We start from the raw sequence: 23,317 nt of genomic DNA on the forward strand, positions 1-23,317 counted from the left end.
TCCCCAGGAACATGTTGAACCAGACGGTAAGAACACTTCAGCCTGAACTCACTGTGGGGCCTGTCTTCATGGACCTGTAGCATAACACCCTGACACTAAAATACAAAGTATGTTCATTAAGAATGCACATATTGTCCCTCCTCTGTCTTTCAATGAAGTCAAACTTGTTGAAGAAAAACAATAAGTTTAACGTTACAGAAATAAAAGCTTAATTACTCACCCTCCTAATTGTAAGTACAACTTGAAACATTTCTCCCGCTTGCTGCTGGTTGCAGGTGAAAGTAGGGCGACATTTCTGTTCACATCGCTGGAATTTGTCACAGGCAAATCTTGTAGGTATCGCAACAAATATGATGTCTGTCCGACCCCAGGTATCCAGAGAAAGCCTTCTGACCCCAGGGACTCTGAGCCGGGTTACAGATCGGAGCGAACGCTGACACAGTCTGAGGAAACACGGGAGAATCAGAAATAAGGACCAGAATATGTGAACACACACACACTGGATTCAAGATTCAAAGGTTTTATCATATGCTCAGCAGCTACAGTGTAGAAAAGGCAATGACATTCTTCTGACCTGAGCTCCTCCAACAATGCAACATATATCATAAAATAAAAATAGTGCAAGGAGTCTATATACATGTCAATAGATTATGATGTAGAAGATTAGCATTGCACTCAGGGTCAAATACCAACAGACACACGGAGGTAAAGACAGAGTAACATGTGTGTGTGATAAACAACACTTAAAGGTCTCCTATGATGCTGTTTTTAGGCAGATATCATAGGACTCAGATATAAAAAAATACAAAGCGACTAACATACTCAATACTGTGGACAATCCCCACAGGAGCAATTTGGGGTGAAGTGTCTCAGGTACGACATGTTGACTGCAGTGGGGTTTGAACCCTGACCTGAACACCAACGCACAACCCACTGCGCCACACACCTCCAGGCAGTGTCAGTGTAACATGGTTAAAGGTACAACATGTTTCATTTGGATTAGAAACTATGGTGTGAGTCCGGGGGATGTTTGACAGTGAAGGCTAAATATTTACTCAATGCCTTTCATTTTAAACAGGGAACGAGCACACACACATAAGCACACACACATAAGCACACACACATAAGCACACACACATAAGCAAACACACATAAGCACACACACACAAGCACACACACACATAAGCACACACACATAAGCACACACACATAAGCAAACACACATAAGCACACACACATAAGCACACACACATAAGCACACACACATAAGCACACACACATAAGCACACACACAAGCACACACACATAAGCACACACACATAAGCACACACACATAAGCAAACACACATAAGCACACACACATAAGCACACACGCATAAGCACACACGCATAAGCACACACACATAAGCACACACACACAAGCACACACACATAAGCACACACACATAAGCACACACGCATAAGCACACACACATAAGCACACACACATAAGCACACACACATAAGCACACACACATAAGCAAACACACATAAGCACACACACATAAGCACACACACATAAGCACACACACATAAGCACACACATATAAGTTCCCTCATCCACAGAGATTCTGCAGCTGAAACTATGACAGAGGAAGAGTTATACACGGTGTACAAGGGGGTCTACGTGGTCTCATCTGTGCACACGCCAGAGAGTCTGAAATACTTTGAAGAGTTTGTTTTTCGCCCAGATGATATCATCATCGTGACGTATCCCAGGTCAGGTGAGTTGTAAGTGTTGGGTGTTGAATGTGTGCACCACTACTTAAGATACGTTTTTATTATTTGATTTGTAAAATATATTTAAAATAAAAAGGAAGACATTTCCTGCTGCTTTGTATTTCTATGACGAGCCAGATGAGACAAGAGGAAGTCAAAATGATTCACAAGCACTGATATTTGTTGCTATCCGCACGATATGAGTCCTGGTGCAGCAGTTCACCAACAGAGAGTTTCACAGGCAGTTAGGGAAAAGGTTCGATAACAATCTAACAATTCCACATGTTGTTGATCACTGCTAAAACATAGCTCTTTTCCATCGTTCCTGTGACGTAGTGTCAGGGACGCGGGAAGTCAGTCAGAGTTGATTTTTTTTTTTTATATTGAAGTTAAAAGCATCAATCTGCTGCACTTTGAGAGCAACATGAAGAGATCTATGGATACATCTCTCAGCACCCAGATGAAACAGAATTCTAAGCAGATTCTCTTTTTCTTATATTTTACAATTCACTCCCCTTTCAAACTGTATTCTTGTTTTGTCATATAGTATTTCATAACTGTTTCATGTATTCTCTCTGGCTGTCCATCTCATAATGTTCACATAGAAACTATCTGTCAATAGGAATATCATTCAGAAGAATTATAATTTCTTGCAAAAATCTGTCACAAAAAGAGGTTGCACATTTAAATTCAGGTGTTGTTATGGCAACGTCAGTGGCCAAACAGCCACATTTACCGCTGCAAATACTGTCGACATGTAAAGCAGTGGCAACTATGGCACCATTTCAGCTTTTCCTCAGAAATACTGTCACATAACATCCATATATTTCAGTGCTAGGTTGATGCTTAGCTAAGCTAACTATGAAACACTTTAACTGACAGGACTCCGGATCAACGGTGTACTGTAAGGTAGCTTCTAGCTTCATGTCGAACAGTAAGTCAACATTTCCCAGAGAGCTTTCTTTGAAATCACCAGGTAACGCTAAAAACATTACATTTAGATTATATGACAAAGTGTTTATTTAATATATCTGGCTAGCTATAGCTACTTGCTAACGGTTTAGCTTACCCCGGCCGCGATTCAAAGTAACGTCAACGTAGCTGTAATTTATGCTTTGCTTACATGTTCGCATAACTTGGAAGTTTACTGACATGTACATACCTTGTTCTCCTGGCTCAGGTGTGGCTCCGGGGTTGTTGTGTGAGCCACCACTTGAGAATTGTCGTATTTTTTATGAAAATGTTTTCTTATGTCCATCTTCAAAAACTCTGAGTCCGACTGACAGTTTATTTTAAACATTGTCACAGCTCACAGGATAGGTACCTGTCAGCCAATAAGACAGATGTTTATTTCCATTCAACTCTCTGGTTGGTCTGGTGTCTTGCCTCTGTTGCATTCACTGAACACGGGAAATTACAATCCTGCCGGTTAATGTTTTATATTATTGACCCACCCCAAGTGAAGGAGTTCAAGTATCTCGGGGTCTTGTTCTCGAGTGAGGGAACAATGGAGCGTGAGATGGGTCGGAGAATCGGAGCAGCGGGAGCGGTACTGCAGTCTCTTTACCGCACCGTGTGACGAAAAGGGAGCTGAGCCAGAAGGCAAAGCTCTCTGTCTACCGGGCCATTTCCCTTCCTACCCTCACCTATGGTCATGAAGGATGGGTCATGACTCATGACCGAAAGAACGAGATTGCGGGTACAAGCGGCCGAGATGGGTTTTCTCCGCAGGGTTGCTGGTGTCTCCCTTAGGGATAAGGTGAGAAGTTCAGTCATCCGGGAGGGACTCGGAGATGAACCGCTCCTCCTTCGCGTCGAAAGGAGCCAGTTGAGGTGGTTTGGGCACCTAGTTAGGATGCCACCTGGGCGCCTCCCTAGGGAGGTGTTCCAGGCACGTCCAAATGGGAAGAGACCAAGGGGTAGACCTAGAACCAGGTGGAGGGAGTGTATCTCTTCTCTGGCCTGGGAGCGCCTTGGGACCCCCCAGTCAGAGCTGGTTGATGTGGCCAGGGAAAGGAACTTTTGGGGCTCTCTGCTGGAACTGATACCTCCGAGACCCGACCACGGATAAGCGGGAGAAGATGGATGGATGGATGGATGGATGGATGGATTATTGAGGGAGAATTGTCCGGGGCTACAGAAAAAACATTCTGGGCTCTGGTCCCGTATAATAACGTCATATTAAATGCAGTCATTTGGTCTTTAGCAACAGCTTGTGAGAGAAGTGCATTCATAGGTGTTCGTTTTCATGCTGCCAGTTTGTTGACGGCCTGTGTGTTGATGGGACTTCTCATGCTCCTTAAATGTTTCCCTTGCCTTTCGCCGGTTCTTAAATCCTCCTTTCACAAAACTCCCATCCCTGATCTTGTCTGCACTGAAAAGCTTATTTTCTAGAGCAGAGCAACAGAAGAAGCGCACCACATTATCTATAGTATTTATAGACTGCTTACACTAAAATGCTAACTCAAAAATAGTAACTCAAAATAAAACTTTTGTATTGATTCGATTAGTGAACTTTTTGGCATTGAAGTTACAACTCTCCGCCAACGGATGCAGCCCCCTCAGCACACAAGATAAGAAAAACGCCTCCCTCCTGGTTGGCTATTGCCTGTGACTTTGTATTAACAATTCACGAGTAATTCATGAGTGGTTATCTTATTCTGAAGGCCGCATTTAAATACAAGCAAACGTGAAAATGGGTATAATTTCACCTCACCCCAAGTTTTGAGAGGGCTAATAAATGCATATTCAAGAAAATCTTTTTTTGATTTTGTTTAGGTACACACTGGATGAGGGAGATTGTCCCTCTGATCATGAGTGGAGGAGATCCAGCTCCTGTTGAGACGATTGTTAACTGGAATCGTGTTCCCTGGCTTGAAGTGCAGCAGACCGCCTCCCTCAAACTTGAACAGAGGCCCTCTCCACGACTGTTGACTACACACTTCCAGTACAACATGATGCCACCATCTTTCTTTGAAGTAAAGCCAAAGGTAAACCTATCAACTAAGGCGGATCAGATTCAATGTGATGAACGCATCACAGACAGTATGTGTGAAGGAAAGGGTCTGACGTCATGTCATCACTGCAGGTCATCCATGTGACGAGGAACCCCAAAGATGTGTTCACATCGTCTTTTCATCTTCATGAGGCGGCTTCCGTCCTGGTGGACCCAGGCCCACAGACCCAGTTCCTCCACAAGTTCCTTGATGGAAAAGGTTGGTGTGATTGTTACAGCTATGTAATGTTTAGAATGCGTTCATAACACCATACATATCAGTGAGTGGGACGAAAACTCTTAAAAAAACTTTTACCTGGTAACCTGATTTAAAGGGGACTTATCATTCACATTCTTAACCTCTTCAGCCCGAGGGTCTCCCCAGTGGACCCCTCCCACCGTTTTTTTACGAGACTGTCTCAGGGGCTTCTTAACATTTATGAAACTATTAATGTTCCATACCCTTTTAACGATAAGAAACTCAGCTAACTGACAATATGAACCATTTTTAGCTAAAAGAAACACAAGAGTAATACCAAGCCTTTGAATTAGCATGGAGCGAAAAAATGCTAACTAATGCTAACGTACTTTTGCACAGCACTCACGGTAGCAATGCCCTTATTACTTATTGTCACTGCACAAACAAGATATCCGATTAAAGCTGAGACTCCACAGATTCCACACATGTAATGTCATCACTGTACGATCCCGAATTGCGGAGCTATCAGCAAGAAAAGAGAAAGTAAACAACATCCGGTTTCAAAAATATTACAATAATTACGTCTTACCTTTTTTGATTTGTGTTCACCGGAATAAAAACGCCGCTCAAGGTTAATCCAATGTCTTTGTGTCACGTAGACATTTTTACTGATAATCCACCATCATATTTATGGCAATATACTGGGTATAAAGTGTTGCCGTCCAGTAGGCTTGGGCGGTATCATTTTTTTCATACCGTCATACCTTGCTGACATCATACCGTGGTATACGGTATATGACGGTATGACTTGGGTCGACTTGAGTGAGGCGGCGTTCGGCGGCAAATAGATGTTTCGAACGGTATATTATATGTTCGGTGCAAAATGCAGCCCGAGCCGGTAGACGCCCGCAAAGTGCCGCGACGTGCGCACAAGTGCAAAACAAGGGCTGCATACATGACACATTGTGCAAATGGCACATTTTGAGATCGGATACAGGACGCGTTTGTAGATGTCCGACGTTGTTTCCATTGTGAGCTAAGTTAACAATATATCATCATACATAAACATTTTCTGGGAGTAAATACTTGACTGATTGAATAAAGTTTGCTATATTCACTAACTAGTTTGGCAATATTATTCCGTGCATGTGTTAAAAACCTTATTTCCATTTGATTCATTGGATTACTCGCGTGAATGTTTAGCACGTAAACGCTTTCGTTTTTAAAACCGTCCAACCTCCACTACAAAACCATCAACCAGTTGCATAGGATTAAAAAATGTCAACACTCACTCACCCCGTCTTAAACATTCCCAAAGAAGTGCCTCTGTCTCTCGTTGTGCTGGATGAAGTCACTGGCGACGAGTAAACCCAAAATAGTCTCAAACAGGCGCAGAGGCATTTTTCTTTTTTACTAGTTGTCCGAGTTCGGGGCCGGCAAATGCTGCCGCCATCTTGCTCAGCTCAGCTCTGTGCTTAGCTCTGAGAGCGGGAAAGAGGGACTGCCCTCCCCTGCCCTCTGCTGGCGCGTGCTGTGCATTACAAGCAATGTGCTCCGTGTCAGTGTAATAGAATGAAACGTCTGTGACGTCACGGTATTGAAAATCATACCGACGGGATTTCGAAATACCCTGGTATACCGTAATACCGTCATACCGCCCAAGCCTACCGTCCAGGCTTGTACTTTCAGATGTGCTTCGTTTGCTTCCCTATTATGTCCGCAATGGTAATGTTTACATGAATTTGGGAACTGCCCATAGATTCTATTGGATGTAATGGTTAAGAAAAAGGTGTAAATCACCCAAATCGACCAATGGGTTCCAGAGATATGGTCCTGCGTAAAGTATGAAGAATGCCAGCCAGCATAAGCACATTACGCAGCAGACTTTACTTATTGTTTACTATGTAAGGAAGCAGGAATTGCAGGATTGAGCGCATGGAGCACAGAGCGGACAGCAGAAAACGGAATTGCAGTTTTATTGCTTATAGATTATCAGAACATTTCAAAGCGGACACAGCCACATTGGATATTAACCTATGGATTAACTACATCATCGTTGTTATCGTTTTAATGCCATTGAAGACCACTTTAGACCAGACAAAGACCAAGGTAAGCCATTTTAGCGTTGTAGGCTACCTAGCGCCACTTGTTTTGATGTACGTTTTTGTTGATAACATTGCGAGTTTGTATATTTCAGTGTTGAGGTGGGCACCGTTGGGTCTGTGTCTTTACGATCATAAACGATGTGTTGGATGTGCAGCTAGGATAAGTAATAAGGGAGCAAGGAGTGATTTCCGGTGCAGTAATAGGTTAGCATTTTTCGTTCGGGGCTAATCCAGAGCCTCACTGTTAGCATTGTGGGGCCTAAGAGGATAACAGAGTAGGTTTTTTTATTTTTTCACAACAGTTGTATTTGGATGGAATGAATACCTATAGTGATAATCCAAAGTAATAAAATGATTTTTACAGTGAAAAAGGTCAAATGGAACTGATGGTTCCCAAATTACCCAGAGGTGAGTCCGCCTGGACTTTATTTTTCTAAACCTCTCTAAAAAGGTCAAGTTTCACTTGTTTTGCACCAATCTTGATACAGGGTACTTATTATATGTTATAGTTTGGATTCCTAAAGCTTTTAGTCTACTAACCCATCATTCAAGGGTGGTTTTCATTATAAGTAATGTTTTTTTTTCCGGCGGACATTAGAATTGACATGTTTTTACTATGTTCCATCTGAATTTACTTTAAAATAAAAACATCTATATTGATTCTACATCCAACTCACAGATGTAACCATGCTTTGAGAGAAAAGATGATTAATTTACCCCTTTTAGAAGTGAAGATATAGTCTTTGCTGTGTTAGTGGCATTTTCGAGCCTGAAACCTGAAAAACAGGCTCAGGGCTTAAGAGGTTAATTGTGTTTTGGGATTGTACTAGCCTATGATTACAAACTTTAATGTTCAAAAAACACATTCTTGTTCTTATACATTCTCTGAAAATGCTCATTTTAAACACCTATCTTTTTAAAGCAAACCAAAATAAGAGTAAAATCGAGAAGACGGTCCCCATTGTGGGTCGCTAGCACACCATGGATACATGTGTATCAAAGCCATTAGCACTTTGCATTATGTATAGCCTTTAGCAAGGGAGATCTTGAAAGGCCATGAAGTTCAGTAAACAAACTAAGTTATGATAACCTCTTATGAAAGGAATACTTGTGTCTCCTGTCCCTTCCAGTTCTGTTTGGCTCGTGGTTTGATCATGTAAAGAGCTGGCTGAATGCTGAAGATGAAGAGCACATCATGCACATCTCCTATGAACAGATGATAATGGTGAGACTCAGGAACAATCATCAAATCTGCCTCAAATCACTTTTCCAAATATTTTCCTAATAATTCTGACCTTGATTTAGCAATCATCTTCAAAGTTATTGTATACTGGGAGAGCCGCTGCAGGACTATGAGCTGATCTGTGTTTCTCTGCAGGACCTGAAGGACTCTGTGAGCAACATGGCTCAGTTCCTGCAGAAACCTCTGGACGATGAGGCGATAGAGAAGATAGCCGACCGATGTTTGTTCAAGAACATGAAGAAGAACAACATGTCAAACTACTCTACTGTTTCTCGTGAATTACTGGACCAGACAAAGTCTGAGTTTCTCAGGAAAGGTGAGTGCCATTAAATAATACATAGAGTACAAAAGGTTTGGCTTAGATTTCTGTTAGTAAGAACTGAATTGAATATCATAGACAAAGCACTTCTACGATGTAGCCCGAACTCGTGGTCAACTGACCCTTGTTGAGTATATTTTTATATAACATTACAAGGTTGATTGTTATTATTACATGATATGCTTATTGTGCTTATGAGATGTTGCTATGACTATGGAATAAATAGACATAATCACCAATCCCAGGTTCTGATGGGTTGGATACGAAACGAAGGGAAAAGTCATAGAAGACCGTTTCAGCTTGCAATAGAAATGTAGCAAAGACCAGGCGCAGACACTGGGAGAAGACAAAGAGTTATTGAGGAAAGGAGATGGCTCTGACCTTGGCCGTGTGTGTGTGCTCAACGCCTACGCATAACTGGGAATCAGTATAATGGAGGATTCCACTATCTATTGCAGAAACTTTAAATATATATTTTGCTTTCTTTTAAGAAATTGTTGAACTTAGAAGTTGTTTGTCTTTCCTGGAATAAAAGAACACAACACCCTATAGCCCCTCAGGGTGTAACTTTGGTTTGAGAAGTGGGGGGGGAACAAAACAGGGGGTCCTCCGCAATCATGGCCGTATCTACCATTGAGGTCACCGAGGTCCGGACCTCGGTAATATTTTTCGAGCTGTGTACAAAACTTGTGAAATAATTGCACTGAATGGGGTTCTTTGTAGTACTTCCATTTACTGCCGACGGGGGCGCTGCATAACTGCGTAGCCTCGATTAAAGCAAACAGAAGAAGACGACATGTATCAACAAACCACCGCAGCCGAGCAGCCCGGACTTGAACCGGAGCAGCGGAGGAGTGATGAAGTATCTAGAGATCTGAGTCTAGCGGGCTGCTTGTGTTTCTGTTCATCAGGACATCATATGACCAGCAGATCCTGTGTGAACGCTCTACGTTAGTCAGTGGACGTCCGACAACATACACACTAACTTATATTGCAGTTTGCAGCCTTACTTTGGTTTAAATTGCGTGAATAAACTAGCTAGAGAGCTAAAGTGAATTACATTCATCCAATGTCAGAAGGATTACCTTTTAACAAACGTTGTAATGCTTTTCTTTTTACACTGACTCAGATATAATGAAAAGACTACGTCAGACGAAGCTCAACTTTGCCGAGAGAGAGAGAGAGACTTTTTTTTTTTGACTTTTAATAAAACCTTTATTTAAGTCATTTTAAATAAGAACTTACAAAAACATCACATTCATGACTTTCTTTTTTTTTTTTTTTTCTTTTTAAATATTCATATCAAAGCTCACACATAACAAACCCCACATTTTTTTAAAAATTCAGCTCCAGCGTACCATCTTCCCTTGCCGTACATAGAACATGATTGACCCCCCAAAGAGTCCTGAAAGCAGGCAGGTTGTTTGTCACACTGTAAAAGGCATGTTCTACTTTTAGCCGAGCAGCCACCAAACCCTTCACACTCTGAACAACATCTGTCCAGCCCTGCCCTAGCATCTGGTTCTTCCTGGTCCTCCAAATTGCTAGCTTAGCAGTTGCAAAAATAGCATTAATCAGAGAGAGAGTTACTCCTCTTTTTGCCACATATTTAGGCCCATATACAAAAAGAGGAAGTGAAAACACTTCCCCTAAACCTTCCACCCATCCTTTCAGTAGCCCAAATAAGCCTGCTAGCCGCGTGCAAGAAACTACCAGGTGCTCAACTGTTTCACTCTGCTGGCAAAAAGGGCACTCCTCCCCAGCACTTGGATCAAGGTGAGCTCGGTGTCTGTCTGTAGCTAAAGCTCCATGTATAATCCTCCACTGGAGGTCAGCCATCCGTTTTTCAACAGGATGCTTATACAGGACCCTCCACCTGCCTTTAGGGGTAAAGTCTGAAGGGAAAAACTCGTTCCACCTTGACTCCTTGACCTCAGCTAGAAGACGGATGTTAAGCGTCTTGACACAGCACTGGTACAGCTGCTTTTTCCCACAAGAACTGAAACTGCCCAGAATTGGAGTTTTTAGCGAGAGAAGTTTTCCACGCTCCTCTTGCCACTCTCCGACAGCAGGACCAACGGTGAGTGAGGGAAACTCGTAGTCATTTTCCTCTTTCCAACTGTCCAATCTAGCAGGATCCCCAATGAATGCCCTCTCTGGCGCCGACAGGGACTGCATGATGTCTTCAACGATCCTCTGTAGCACTCTGGAAGACCTAATGTTTATGGTGTTACAAAGAGTTTCAACTGACGTTCTTTTTAGATGACCCAGCTTGGTGATTCCAGCCTCAACAAACTTTGTTCCCAAAGCTGCAGATGAAAAGGTTGAAGTTGGGAAGAGGTCATTCTTTTGGAGTGGCTCCTCAAACAACCACATTCCCGGTCTCTGGTCCGGGGTCCGTGTGACCTTTAGTGTCTGCCAGGCGTTAAGAACGGATCTGTAGAAGGATGTAAGTCCCGTCAGGTCAGCTTCAGTCGTCCTGATTAGGAAAAGGTGTTTATCCATCCCAAGCCTTCCAGCCTTCCTGAGGAGCAGCCGAGCAGGATCCAACCAGCGCTGCCCGCTGCCGTACAGCAGTCTCTGAGCAGTCTGCAGTCTAAAAGCAGCTGTTCTGGACTGAATGTCTATCAGCCCTTGCCCTCCCTCTGCCACAGGGAGATACAGGGCCGAAGCCTTAAGCCAGTGTTGTCCAGACCAGAAAAAGTTTATAAGGCACCGCTGTAGTTCTTTCACCAGCCCTGGTGGTGGTGCCAACACTACGAGCTTGTGCCAAAGAGAAGAGGCAACGAGATTATTCACAATCAGAACTCTTCCCCTGTATGATAGCTGAGGCAGCAACCATCTCCATTTAGACAACTTAGCTTCCACCTTGTCAAGCACTCCCTCCCAGTTCTGTTTTTGAAACTCCTCAGTCCCTAACTGCACCCCTAGGACTTTAATCCCTTGTCTACCCCACCTGATGCCGCCAGGAAGACTAGGAATGTCCCCTACTCTCCACTGGCCCACTAAAACAGCCTCGCTCTTTCCCCAGTTGACCCTGGCTGAAGATGCTTTTTCGTAAAGGGCAAGGCTTTCTTTCAGTTCCTGTACATCTGTGTGACCCTGGATAATTATATCTATATCATCTGCATATGCTGACACAACAACAGGAGGGCTGTGAGACATCTCTGGTAGACAGAGACCCCTCAATCGGCTCCTCAACCTGCAGAGAAGAGGCTCAATGGCAATACTGTAAAGCTGACCTGAGATAGGACAGCCCTGCCTGATCCCCCTCCCAACCGGCACAGGAACACTCAACCCTCCCCCCACTTTTATTACACAAAACGCTTCATGGTACAGAATCCTTACCCAGGACAGGAACCCCTCCCCAACACCAAAAGCCTGCAGTGTGGTAAAGAGAAACTTGTGATCTACACGATCAAAAGCCTTCTCTTGGTCAATTGATATGATGCCAGCATTGATATTATATAATTTAGATATGTCAAACACATCCCTCATTAAAAACAAACTATCAAGCATAGACCTATCTGGCACACAGTACGATTGATCCACAACAATCAATTGACCAATAACAAGTTTTAATCTGTTTGATAAAACCTTTGAGAGGATTTTGTAGTCCGTACATAAAAGAGCCACTGGTCTCCAGTTTTTTAAAGAGGTCAAGTCTCCTTTTTTAGGAAGCAGAGAGAGAACTGCACGCCTGGAGGAAGCTGGGAGCATCCCTTCTTCAAAACATTCTTTAAAAACATCCAAAATGTCCTGTCCCATAAGACTCCAAAAATGCTTTAAAAAGTCTGATGATAATCCATCTATTCCAGGAGCCTCTCCTGACGCCATCTGAGACACAGCGGCAGTTAGTTCATCAAAAGTCAGCTCAGAGCTGAGCGTGTTCTGTTCCTCTGAGCTCAGCTGAGGAAGTCCCTGCAGCAGCTCTGCAGCAGAATCCACATCACATTCATCAGCCTTGAACAAATCCGTGTAGAAATCTACTGCATGCTTCCTCATCTCAGCCGGCTCCGTGGTCACCTTCCCCTCAGGAAGCCGCAGACACAACATCTGTTTTCTCTTTACCACTGATTTTATATCTATGTCCTGGAGTTTGGTGAAACGGGCTCGGACTAAAGCTCCTTTGGCTCTTTCTTGCATAAAGGAGTTAAGCTCCTGTCTTTTTCCTTTTAAACTGGCATTATTCCGTGGATCAGCATATGAGACACTTTCCAAATCTATTATCTCTCTTTCTAAACACTCCACTGCTCTCTTAATGTTGGCTGTTGAATAGGAGCTGTATTGTTGACAAAAAACCTTAATTTGGGCTTTTCCTACCTCCCACCACTGAGTAAGGGAAGAAAAACTATCTTTCCTAGATCTCCAGTAAGCCCAAAACATTTGAAAATTTTCACAGAAATTCAAATCATGTAATAATCTTTTATTGAAATGCCAAAAAGATCTGGGTTTCCCGTTGGAAGATAAGATCAGCTCCATCCAAACTAAATGATGGTCTGTGAAAGCAACAGGGATGATCTGACAGTTTGTAACCCGAGCAGAAAAGGGCTTGGGTAAATAAAACCTGTCCAATCTGGCTGCACTAACTCTACCACCTGATATCTGAACCCATGTGTATTGCTGGCATGTAGGATGCATCCTCCTCCACATCCACTAAATCACTTTTCTTTAGAACATGAGACAATACAGAGGAAGACTGAAGATGTGGCTCAACTCCAGTCCTATCCAAAGTAAAGTCAGTGCAACAATTCCAGTCTCCACCCAAAACAATAAACTCCCCTTGACCAATATCACTTCTTTTCTGTTCCAATACTTTAAAGAGCTCTTCACGCTCAGAGCCTTGGTTTGGTGCATACACATTAATAAAGCTAATCAGAAAATCATCTATTTCAGCTCTCACTAGAATAACTCTACCCTTCACTACCTCTGTGCTGGATATTATTTTTATATTTAAAAGCGGTGAGAATAGAATAGCTACTCCTGCACTCAAATTTGTCCCATGGCTAAGGACGTGCGGCCCCCCCCACCATAGACCCCAGTCAGTTTCATTTCTGCTGTCACTGTGAGTTTCTTGTAGAAATATTACATCTAACTTTTTCTGTTGAATAACTTCTGTTACTAAGGCTCTCTTTTGAGCGTCTCGGCCCCCGTTCATATTTAATGAGGCTACCCTTAAACCCTGAATGTGAGGAGAAGAGAGACAGGCCATTAAGAAACAAGATAGAAAAAGACAGTAAGGAGGAAACACCCGGTGTTGTATGATCATATTCAATTATTTACCACTCCTTTTTTTAGGCACTTTGATCTTTTTGTTTAAAGCTTTCCTCAGTGTAGTGATGTGTTTCTTGAGGCGATACCGTTTTTTTTCATCAAGTAAGTCTAGCCCAACAACCCTCTGAATTGTCTTGGCTGACTTAATAAACTTTTCAACATCTGGGAAATAATTTTTTACATTTACTGATTTCCCGAAAGTTTCCTCCAGAAACTCCTGGATTTGTTCAAAAGAGTAGAGATCCTCACTCTGAGAAACACTGTCAGATACGGAGACACTATCCGATTCAGAATCATACTCCATATCTACTCCATCATAACCAGCTGATTTGCCCCCTGCTCTGCCTCACTGTCCAGTTTCTGTGACAGCTGAGCCTGTTTCCCAGAGACAACCTGCAGCTCCTGCTCCGAGCACTCCATCACACCCTCTCTGCATCCAGCCCTGACCTGAGCTTCAGCCTCCACAACTGCTTTCATATTAATCCCCGCAAACAACGGCTTAACACCCACAGACATTGCGGCTTTAACGGCCATCATGGGACCAAACACAAAACCGCCTGGCACCACTGCTGCGGGCAACACAGGCACAGGCACGGCTACACTGGGCACAGCGAGTGCGGGTACGACGGCCACGAGCACGTCTGCACCGGATGTGGGTACAGCGGGAGCGGGCACGGGTGTAGCAGGAGCGGGCACCGCGGCCCCCGGCGCTGCAGCCGCACACACGGCTGCACCGAGCACGGCGGGCACGGCGGCTGCAGACACGAGTACGTCAGCTCCGGAAAAAGGGGCCGTAACTCCGGTAGCTCCGGTAGCTCCCCGCACGGGCCTAGCAACCCCGCTGGTTCCCTCTCCACTCTCATTCACAATATTTCCTTCCAATAGAAGTGCTGCTATCAGTCTCTGCGGACAAGCGATCTTCTTGTGCCCCACATCACCACAACCAAAACACCTGACACTGCCAGCACTCGCATACACCATGTAGAAACCTTCCTCATATTTAATACGGAAAGACACATCCAGTGTTTGTGATGTGCAGTCCAAAAACATAAACACCTGTCTCCGCAGAGACTGAACGTGCTTCAGCTTGGTGTCTTTACAGCCCAGACTCACCGTGCGGAAACCACTCGCCATTCTCCCGTAGCGTTTGAGCTCTTTCTCCAGCGTTTCGTTGGGAATAAATGGAGGGACTCCCGATATGGTAATCCGGGTAGAAGGCACTGCCAGCGGGGACACTTGTATAAACTCATCATTTATGTTTAAACCACTTTCAATTAACTGGCTTACCAACTCCTGCTTCTTTACAAAAACCACCACAGCTTTATTCATGCGGGATGCGTAGGAGATGTTTCCGTGTCCCACCTGTTCCCCCACCGCCAGCAGCACACTCTCCACCGTGCTGTTCTCCTGAGGGATCACCCTCACCCCGTGCCGCAGGGACGGCATCTCACAGGAAGCCATCCCTGCAGAGAAACACGCTTCCCTCACGTAAGAAAAACTAAACTTCACTCACAACAAATAAGACCAATGAACAATCATACAATGAACAAAGTAGAGGAAGAAAAAAGAGAAAACTTTTACGAAAAGTTACCATCAAACCTCACCACGCTCTCAGCTCACCACCACCGAACTCCTCACACACTCACTCTCAGAGAGAGAGAGAGAGAGACTACAGGTACAGTCACACAGAAAAATGTAGCCTTAATAACCCCATCTATCTATATATATATATCTATAACAATAGTCTTAATTTACAATAGGCATAATTGTAAAACAAAATACATCTATTGCAGTTATGATGTCATAATAACAATTGTATAAAACACAATTTGCTTACATCTTTGTTCTCTTTTGAGAATCAAACAAAACAGATTTAAAGTAAAAAAAGAATGCAAACAAACAAGTGAAATGAACTAAATGGCTGCATTGCTTTTGATTCACTGGCAGGAGCGACAAGTGAGGAGGAGCAAACATTTAACAACAAGGGAGAGATTGAAAAAAGAGAAAGAGAAGAGGACAGAGAGAGTAATGGAAGAGATGGAAGAGAGGGTGCAGGTTATGGAAAGGAGAGAGACATGGAAATGGAGACTGAGGGAAATAGCACAGGAGACACAAAGGGACAAGAGATACCAAATACCAATACTAGAGTAGACCAGGTCGGAAGAGAGGTGGCAGGAATAGATGAGAGAGAGATGATAACGGTCAAAGAGAGACAATTCTACATGAATTTGATCCAGCCAAGTATGAAAATAAAGTCCCGGAGTTGGGGAAGGCTTCAGTAGAAGCTGCTGGGACTCCCAGCAGCTTCTACTGAAGCCTTCAGAGTAAATCTCCAGAACGCCGACACCTCCTCATCTCCACCGCTCCCATGTTTTATTTTGTGTTGCCATAAGTTATTCTCTCTCCGTTTCTGCGCTGGGCTAATGCTAATAATGCTAATGCTAGGATAATAAAATGACGGCATCACAAAACGTTTGAGTTTTACGGGGCGTGGTTTGGAATCCGCCCAGCCAATCAGAAATAGGAACCTTTTTCTCCCACGAGAGTCCCTGCTCTCTAGCAGGGACGGAAAAGGGGGTGAAAAGGTTCTCATGAACTAATTTTAGTTCCGGCTCTTTTTGGTGTGAACGCGACATTTCGGAACTATATCGGAACTAAAGTGGGAAAAGTACTGCGGTGTGAACGCGGCTATAGGAGAGAAGCGGGGCATCATTTCTAGCCACAGTTGTAGTCCAGCACACCTACATGCCTCGGAGCTGGCTGAACATTTTCTGTCAGTAGCCCAAGGGCAACAGAAAAGCATTAATTATGTTCTGAGTGATGCATATGCAGAGAAGGTTGGGATGAATCGCAAAGCTCTACTTTCCATTATTGATGTCAACTGTCAATCAACTGATTCTTATGCATTACACTTTCAAAAATAATTTATATTGCAGGCCACTGACTTGGTTTGAAATCAATATATTATCCAATTTCAGATCCCCCACAGCACCTCACTAGATCATGAAAATCCCCAAAATCTTGGGGGGTGTACCAGAAGGTTTGGACCTCGGTATTTAGGAAATCATAGATACGGCCCTGTCCGCAATGAAACATTTTCTCAATTTAATTCCATTTCCTGCCTTTATACAATTATATTAAGGACTATAGTGTTAACAAATCAAAGAAAAATGTGTAGTGTGTACATAATGAGTGTGCACACTTATCTAGTATCCTATCCATGTGAACCTGTTTTATTATTTGTGATGACCTCACATCCTCTAGGGGGGTCCGGGGGCATGCACCCCGGGAAGATTTTTTTCTTTACATTGAAGTTAAAGCATCAATCTGGTGCACTTTGAGGGCAACATTAAGAGATGTATGGATACAGCTCTCAACACTCATATGAAACAAAACTACATATTTCAATAATCAAAAAACCATTAGAATAACACATCATTGATAAACTCCTCTCTCCTATCTTTATCTTACCTCGTCTGCATTCTTTCTTTTGATTTATTTATGCATATTTTACTAATCACCCCCCTTTCAAACTGTGTTTTTAATTTTTTACTGACATCGGAATTATTTTTTTACTTATTTTGAACAACTATATTAAATAGATGCAAATATTTGTTTACAAAGATGACCAAACCGTTTGAGACGCACTGAGATAACTTAGACTAAAGTTTACAATCTAATCGCTCTGAGTCCTTTACCTCCCTGAGCTGACGTTATCTATCTCAGTCCCACAGGAGAGAGCTCTCTCTCCTTATTGTTGAATCTCTCTCTCTCTCAAAAAAAAATTCAAAAGTGGGGGGGACACAAATGGGATTTTGAAAAGTGTGTCCCCAGTTGAAATTACGCCCATGGCCCCTGCCACATGAGCAATCATGCAAATTAACAGCATGAAAGTGTGGGGGAAAGTTCTGTAGCAATTAGAGTCAGGACTCAGAGACACGAGGAGAGCTGGAGCTCTGATGGAGTCAGGACTCAGAGAGACACGAGGAGAGCTGGAGCTGTGATGGAGTCAGGACTCAGAGAGACACGAGGAGAGCTGGAGCTCTGATGGAGTCAGGACTCAGAGAGACACGAGGAGAGCTGGAGCTCTGATGGAGTCAGGACTCAGAGAGACACGAGGAGAACTGGAGCTCTGATGGAGTCAGGACTCAGAGAGACACGAGGAGAACTGGAGCTCTGATGGAGTCAGGACTCAGAGAGACACGAGGAGAGCTGGAGCTGTGATGGAGTCAGGACTCAGAGAGACACGAGGAGAGCTGGAGCTGTGATGGAGTCAGGACTCAGAGAGACACGAGGAGAGCTGGAGCTGTGATGGAGTCAGGACTCAGAGAGACACGAGGAGAGCTGGAGCTGTGATGGAGTCAGGACTCAGAGAGACACGAGGAGAGCTGGAGCTCTGATGGAGTCAGGACTCAGAGACACGAGGAGAGCTGGAGCTCTGATGGAGTCAGGACTCAGAGAGACACGAGGAGAGCTGGAGCTCTGATGGAGTCAGGACTCAGAGAGACACGAGGAGAGCTGGAGCTCTGATGGAGTCAGGACTCAGAGAGACACGAGGAGAGCTGGAGCTGTGATGGAGTCAGGACTCAGAGACACGAGGAGAGCTGGAGCTCTGATGGAGTCAGGACTCAGAGAGACACGAGGAGAGCTGGAGCTCTGATGGAGTCAGGACTCAGAGAGACACGAGGAGAGCTGGAGCTCTGATGGAGTCAGGACTCAGAGAGACACGAGGAGAGCTGGAGCTCTGATGGAGTCAGGACTCAGAGACACGAGGAGAGCTGGAGCTCTGATGGAGTCAGGACTCAGAGAGACACGAGGAGAGCTGGAGCTCTGATGGAGTCAGGACTCAGAGAGACACGAGGAGAGCTGGAGCTCTGATGGAGTCAGGACTCAGAGAGACACGAGGAGAGCTGGAGCTCTGATGGAGTCAGGACTCAGAGAGACATGAGGAGAGCTGGAGCTTTGATGGAGTCAGGACTCAGAGAGACACGAGGAGAGCTGGAGCTCTGATGGAGTCAGGACTCAGAGACACACGAGGAGAGCTGGAGCTCTGATGGAGTCAGGACTCAGAGAGACACGAGGAGAGCTGGAGCTCTGATGGAGTCAGGACTCAGAGAGACACGAGGAGAGCTGGAGCTCTGATGGAGTCAGGACTCAGAGAGACAAGGAGAGCTGGAGCTCTGATGGAGTCAGGACTCAGAGACACAAGGAGAGCTGGAGCTCTGATGGAGTCAGGACTCAGAGAGACACGAGGAGAGCTGGAGCTCTGATGGAGTCAGGACTCAGAGAGACACGAGGAGAGCTGGAGCACTGATGGAGTCAGGACTCAGAGAGACACGAGGAGAGCTGGAGCTCTGATGGAGTCAGGACTCAGAGACACGAGGAGAGCTGGAGCTCTGATGGAGTCAGGACTCAGAGACACGAGGAGAGCTGGAGCTCTGATGGAGTCAGGACTCAGAGAGACACGAGGAGAGCTGGAGCTCTGATGGAGTCAGGACTCAGAGAGACACGAGGAGAGCTGGAGCTATGATGGAGTCAGGACTCAGAGAGACACGAGGAGAGCTGGAGCTCTGATGGAGTTAGGACTCAGAGAGACACGAGGAGAGCTGGAGCTATGATGGAGTCAGGACTCAGAGAGACACGAGGACAGCTGGAGTCAGGACTCAGAGAGACACGAGGACAGCTGGAGCTCTGATGGCAAACACTGACGGTTTATTTGGAGCTTCGGCCGGAGAATTCACACGACATATCACGGGCCACGAGTTGACCACACAGTTGAGATGCCACAATCAATTCTGAAGAACTCTACCCCAGACCCATGTGTTTAGCTAGTTCAGAGAGAATAATCAACATGCTGCATAACAAGATAGAATCCTAACTCCTCTATCAGCTGACGCCAACAGGCAGGAGCAGGGAGACAGAGCACTGAGAGCACAGCAGCCAGGTTACAGGTGCCTGAGCTCAGTCAGGACGGTTTGAACTGATACACTGGGTCAAAGTTATGGGCTTTGGAAAATATTTCCCCAACAGAAAGCATGCCATTTAGTAGAATGATTATGTGACGTAATATTGCATTTGTAATGCAACAATTAACACATCAAAATACAAATACTGTATCCCTGAAATGATCAGTTCATGAAATACATAATGATGTTTATGGAGAGTTTGCTGCTTTATTCTTTTATTTTCTCACTAATATTGCACTATCTAGTCACAGCATGTCTTTGGGGGTAGGGCATTCATTGGTGCTGAGTCATGTTTGGTGGATGGTATCAGGACCATCAGGGAATCCTCACATAGAAACTGACATACTGTATTTCTAAATAGCAAGAACATCTATTCAAAATAAGATAGAAAGGTGCACATATTCCTCCAACTGAATAAGGATTTCCTTTTCTTCCCATGTTGTGTTTCAGGAATTGCTGGAGACTGGAAGAACCAGCTGACCCCGGCAGAAGCAGCGTACTTTGACGCTGTTTACAGAGACAAAATGAAAGATGTCAAATATACATTTGCATGGGATTAAATGGGAATACTTTAACTTTGCCTCCTGCAGCATACCGGTTCTCAGAAATGAATAAGCCATTTCTTAATCACAACACATTGTTTGGTTAATGAGGTTTGTGGCAGCAGAGTTGGAGAAACACAAACAAACATTCTTTAACTCCTAATACATTAAACTGTGTTATGGTTTCCATAGACAGTCTAATCAAAGATGATGTGTTTGAAGTTCTAGGCATCAGCAACCCTCTCTCTCACTTCTTCATTTGTTCATATAACACTGCCTTAACAGAGTTCTTGTTGTTGTTGTGTGACCTCAGGTGTTCACCTTAGCTGGTTTGTGTTATGGCCAAACTGATTATTGATTTTCCATAAGTCATGTATTATTTCCCTTTATGCATCACCAGGCTGCACGTTTGATATAAAACATCTGTAATGAAGTCAACCTTCAGTTGAACTAGTAACACACAAACCCAAAGAGCCTCAGGGGACCTTACCTGCATGTGTTAATATGTAACAATGCAAATGTGATATCAGACACAGTCATAGTAAAACCTTAAACAACATGAACCTGCTTGCCTTAGTGAATGAATGAAGATCCCAATGATTAATAAAACATTTCCTTTCCAATAAAAAATGTCTGCATCAAATGTTTTAACAAAATCACTGAATGTTTTGCTCCTCCTTAATTTTACAATATTTGTATTTTTTGAGTTTCATTTAATCTATTCATCGGCCCTGCTTTTACAAATCCTCTTCTTTGCATTTACGTTTATTTTCTATAAAGATGGTGAATAAGTCATATATTTGTGTTATTACATACAGTATTCATTAAGTAACTCTTTGTCTAATCTTGGGCGCTTCTGCATTGCATCCATTTGTTTTTCTTAAGAGTGGAAAGAGTGAAGAACGTGACACAATGACTGGGACTCAAATGCAGCGACAAACAACAAAAGTACAAAAACAAAAGTGTTTACAAAATTTAGGAAAGAATGTGCAACGGCAAATTGCAAATAATAGAAGACTTAATTAACGTGGCTCTTGGTAGATGGCAAATAAAGTTCTTAGCTTGAAAAACGCTGGCTTTCTTGACATGGCATGGAATAAGGCGAACTGGCACATGACAAAGGAAGAAGAGGGTCAGTTAAAGAGCAACATGCAGGTTAGACACACCTGTGAATACATGTGTAGGAAAATGATGAATACACTAGATTTTAAAAAACATATACAGAAATATAAACTACAGTGACATCTGCCGTCGTTTTAGTAAGACATTTTCACTCCCGCATAAAAAAGCCTCCCCACGTGACCTCCCGCGTGTGACATGGGGGAGAGCGGCCGGTCTAACATATGACTAAACATGGTTCACAATGCTAGTTTGGACACAGAAGAGGTTGAAAATATATATTCGAATGCATATGATTATAATTATGAGCCTGCTAGGCGTCCAAGAGACCAGGAGCAGCCAAGGATTAGAAGAAATAACGGCCATCGGAGAGAAATGGAGCTGTGGTGTGAGGAGAACCAGTGGAGAACAGGGCAGCTGTCTTGGTGAGTGACCGGCGTTAGCTACAGAATGTTAGCTAACGTCGGTCAATTCACAACATTGTGAAGTTAGCTATCATATATCAGGCTATAACTAAAGTAGCATTGATAATATAGTAACGTTACTGGCAGGACTGTTGAGACTGATCCATAACAGAAACTAATGCGCAAGTATCAGCCGTTATCACCTCTTATAATTTGATCAGCTCATCAGTCATCAAGGGACGCGCGGAGCCGAGGTGAACCTTCCAACCACTCGATTGGGTGGTGCTCCAACAAAGTGGTGACCCCGACGTGATGAGTAGGCTCTAAATAGAGGGAACACCGGTAGCCAGCGGACGAATGGTCCAGGGAAGACACCTAGAATAATCTGACAACTAAAACCAGGGCCCTGAAAACTGAAAGGTAAGCAGATACCTGTTACAATCAAAATCTGTGATTGGCTATAACCACATTTTAGAGTTGGGGACATTCGGGTGTCATAGTCTTGGTGGTAAAAAATACAATACATATTTTAGTTTAAGCGTAGGGTATCGAGTCCCTACGGCTGGAAGGGTATAGAGCCCCTATGCCTAGTGGAGGTATCGAGTCCCCACGGCTATACTTGCTGGGGAAGTCAAGTAGAGTAACGATTCTCTATCCATGACTAATCAGAATAACAATTCCGAGGCTCATAGGAACCGAAGTTGAGTTATATGTTATTCCAAGAGGAGAAACGCAAACTTCAAAAAGCCATTTGAGATGACCGGATCTCGCTTTCTCTTGTTCTGTTGGGTTAAATCTAGAAAGCTAAACGTGACGATAAAGAGATTCTGTAAACTTGGGTTTCGACTCCATGCGAGGGCCACATCGCTGCAAGGGGGTGTTGAAGCGCCTTTGAAGGTCTCTCAATCTGTTGAAATAAACATCGCTCTATAAAAGCTGGATAGTATAAAAGGTGAACACAAATAACCTTAGTAGATAAAGAATACGAAGTCATAATGGCAGGAGAATTTGAACGAGAAGAGCGTGAGTTAGGAGCCCCAGTACCAGGGACCCTTAGGGACCAATGGGCTCAAGCAGAAAAATTGATTAGCAGTGGGATTAAAACGGCGGATCGTAAAAAGTCCTCCACAGATCTCCGTTTCCTACGCAATGTCATGTCTGTGTGCTCTTTTCTCTAATGCCTGAAAGAAGGCTGCTGAGGGTTGAATTTAAAATAAGGAGTGAAAGATCGAGTGATCTGAAGTTGGAGTGAAATACATTGAAAATGAATAGATCAATGAGTGATTTGATGAAGTAGATATATTGAAATAAATAAGAAACTATAATGAGTTGTTTTTAGCATATAGGATACAGTTACGTCACATTGTGGTTTTTATGAGAGGTTTTGAGAACT

The 23,317-nt window shown here is 43.8% G+C and overlaps 1 protein-coding gene across 1 annotated transcript; it reads left to right on the forward strand.

Annotated features, from left to right (window-relative positions):
• Positions 1 to 1,579: 1,579 nt before the first annotated feature.
• LOC307028659 (sulfotransferase 2B1-like) lies at positions 1,580 to 21,118 on the forward strand. Its single transcript, XM_079663877.1, has 6 exons — positions 1,580 to 1,763; positions 4,537 to 4,748; positions 4,847 to 4,973; positions 8,188 to 8,282; positions 8,436 to 8,616; positions 20,310 to 21,118. The coding sequence occupies exons 1-6, from the start codon at positions 1,625 to 1,627 to the stop codon at positions 20,417 to 20,419; spliced, it is 864 nt and encodes a 287-aa protein (XP_079520003.1). The 5' UTR covers positions 1,580 to 1,624; the 3' UTR covers positions 20,420 to 21,118.
• Positions 21,119 to 23,317: the final 2,199 nt, after the last annotated feature.

Source organism: Notothenia rossii (genome assembly GCF_949606895.1).
Source record: "Notothenia rossii genome assembly, chromosome: 2".
NCBI lineage: Eukaryota > Metazoa > Chordata > Actinopteri > Perciformes > Nototheniidae > Notothenia > Notothenia rossii.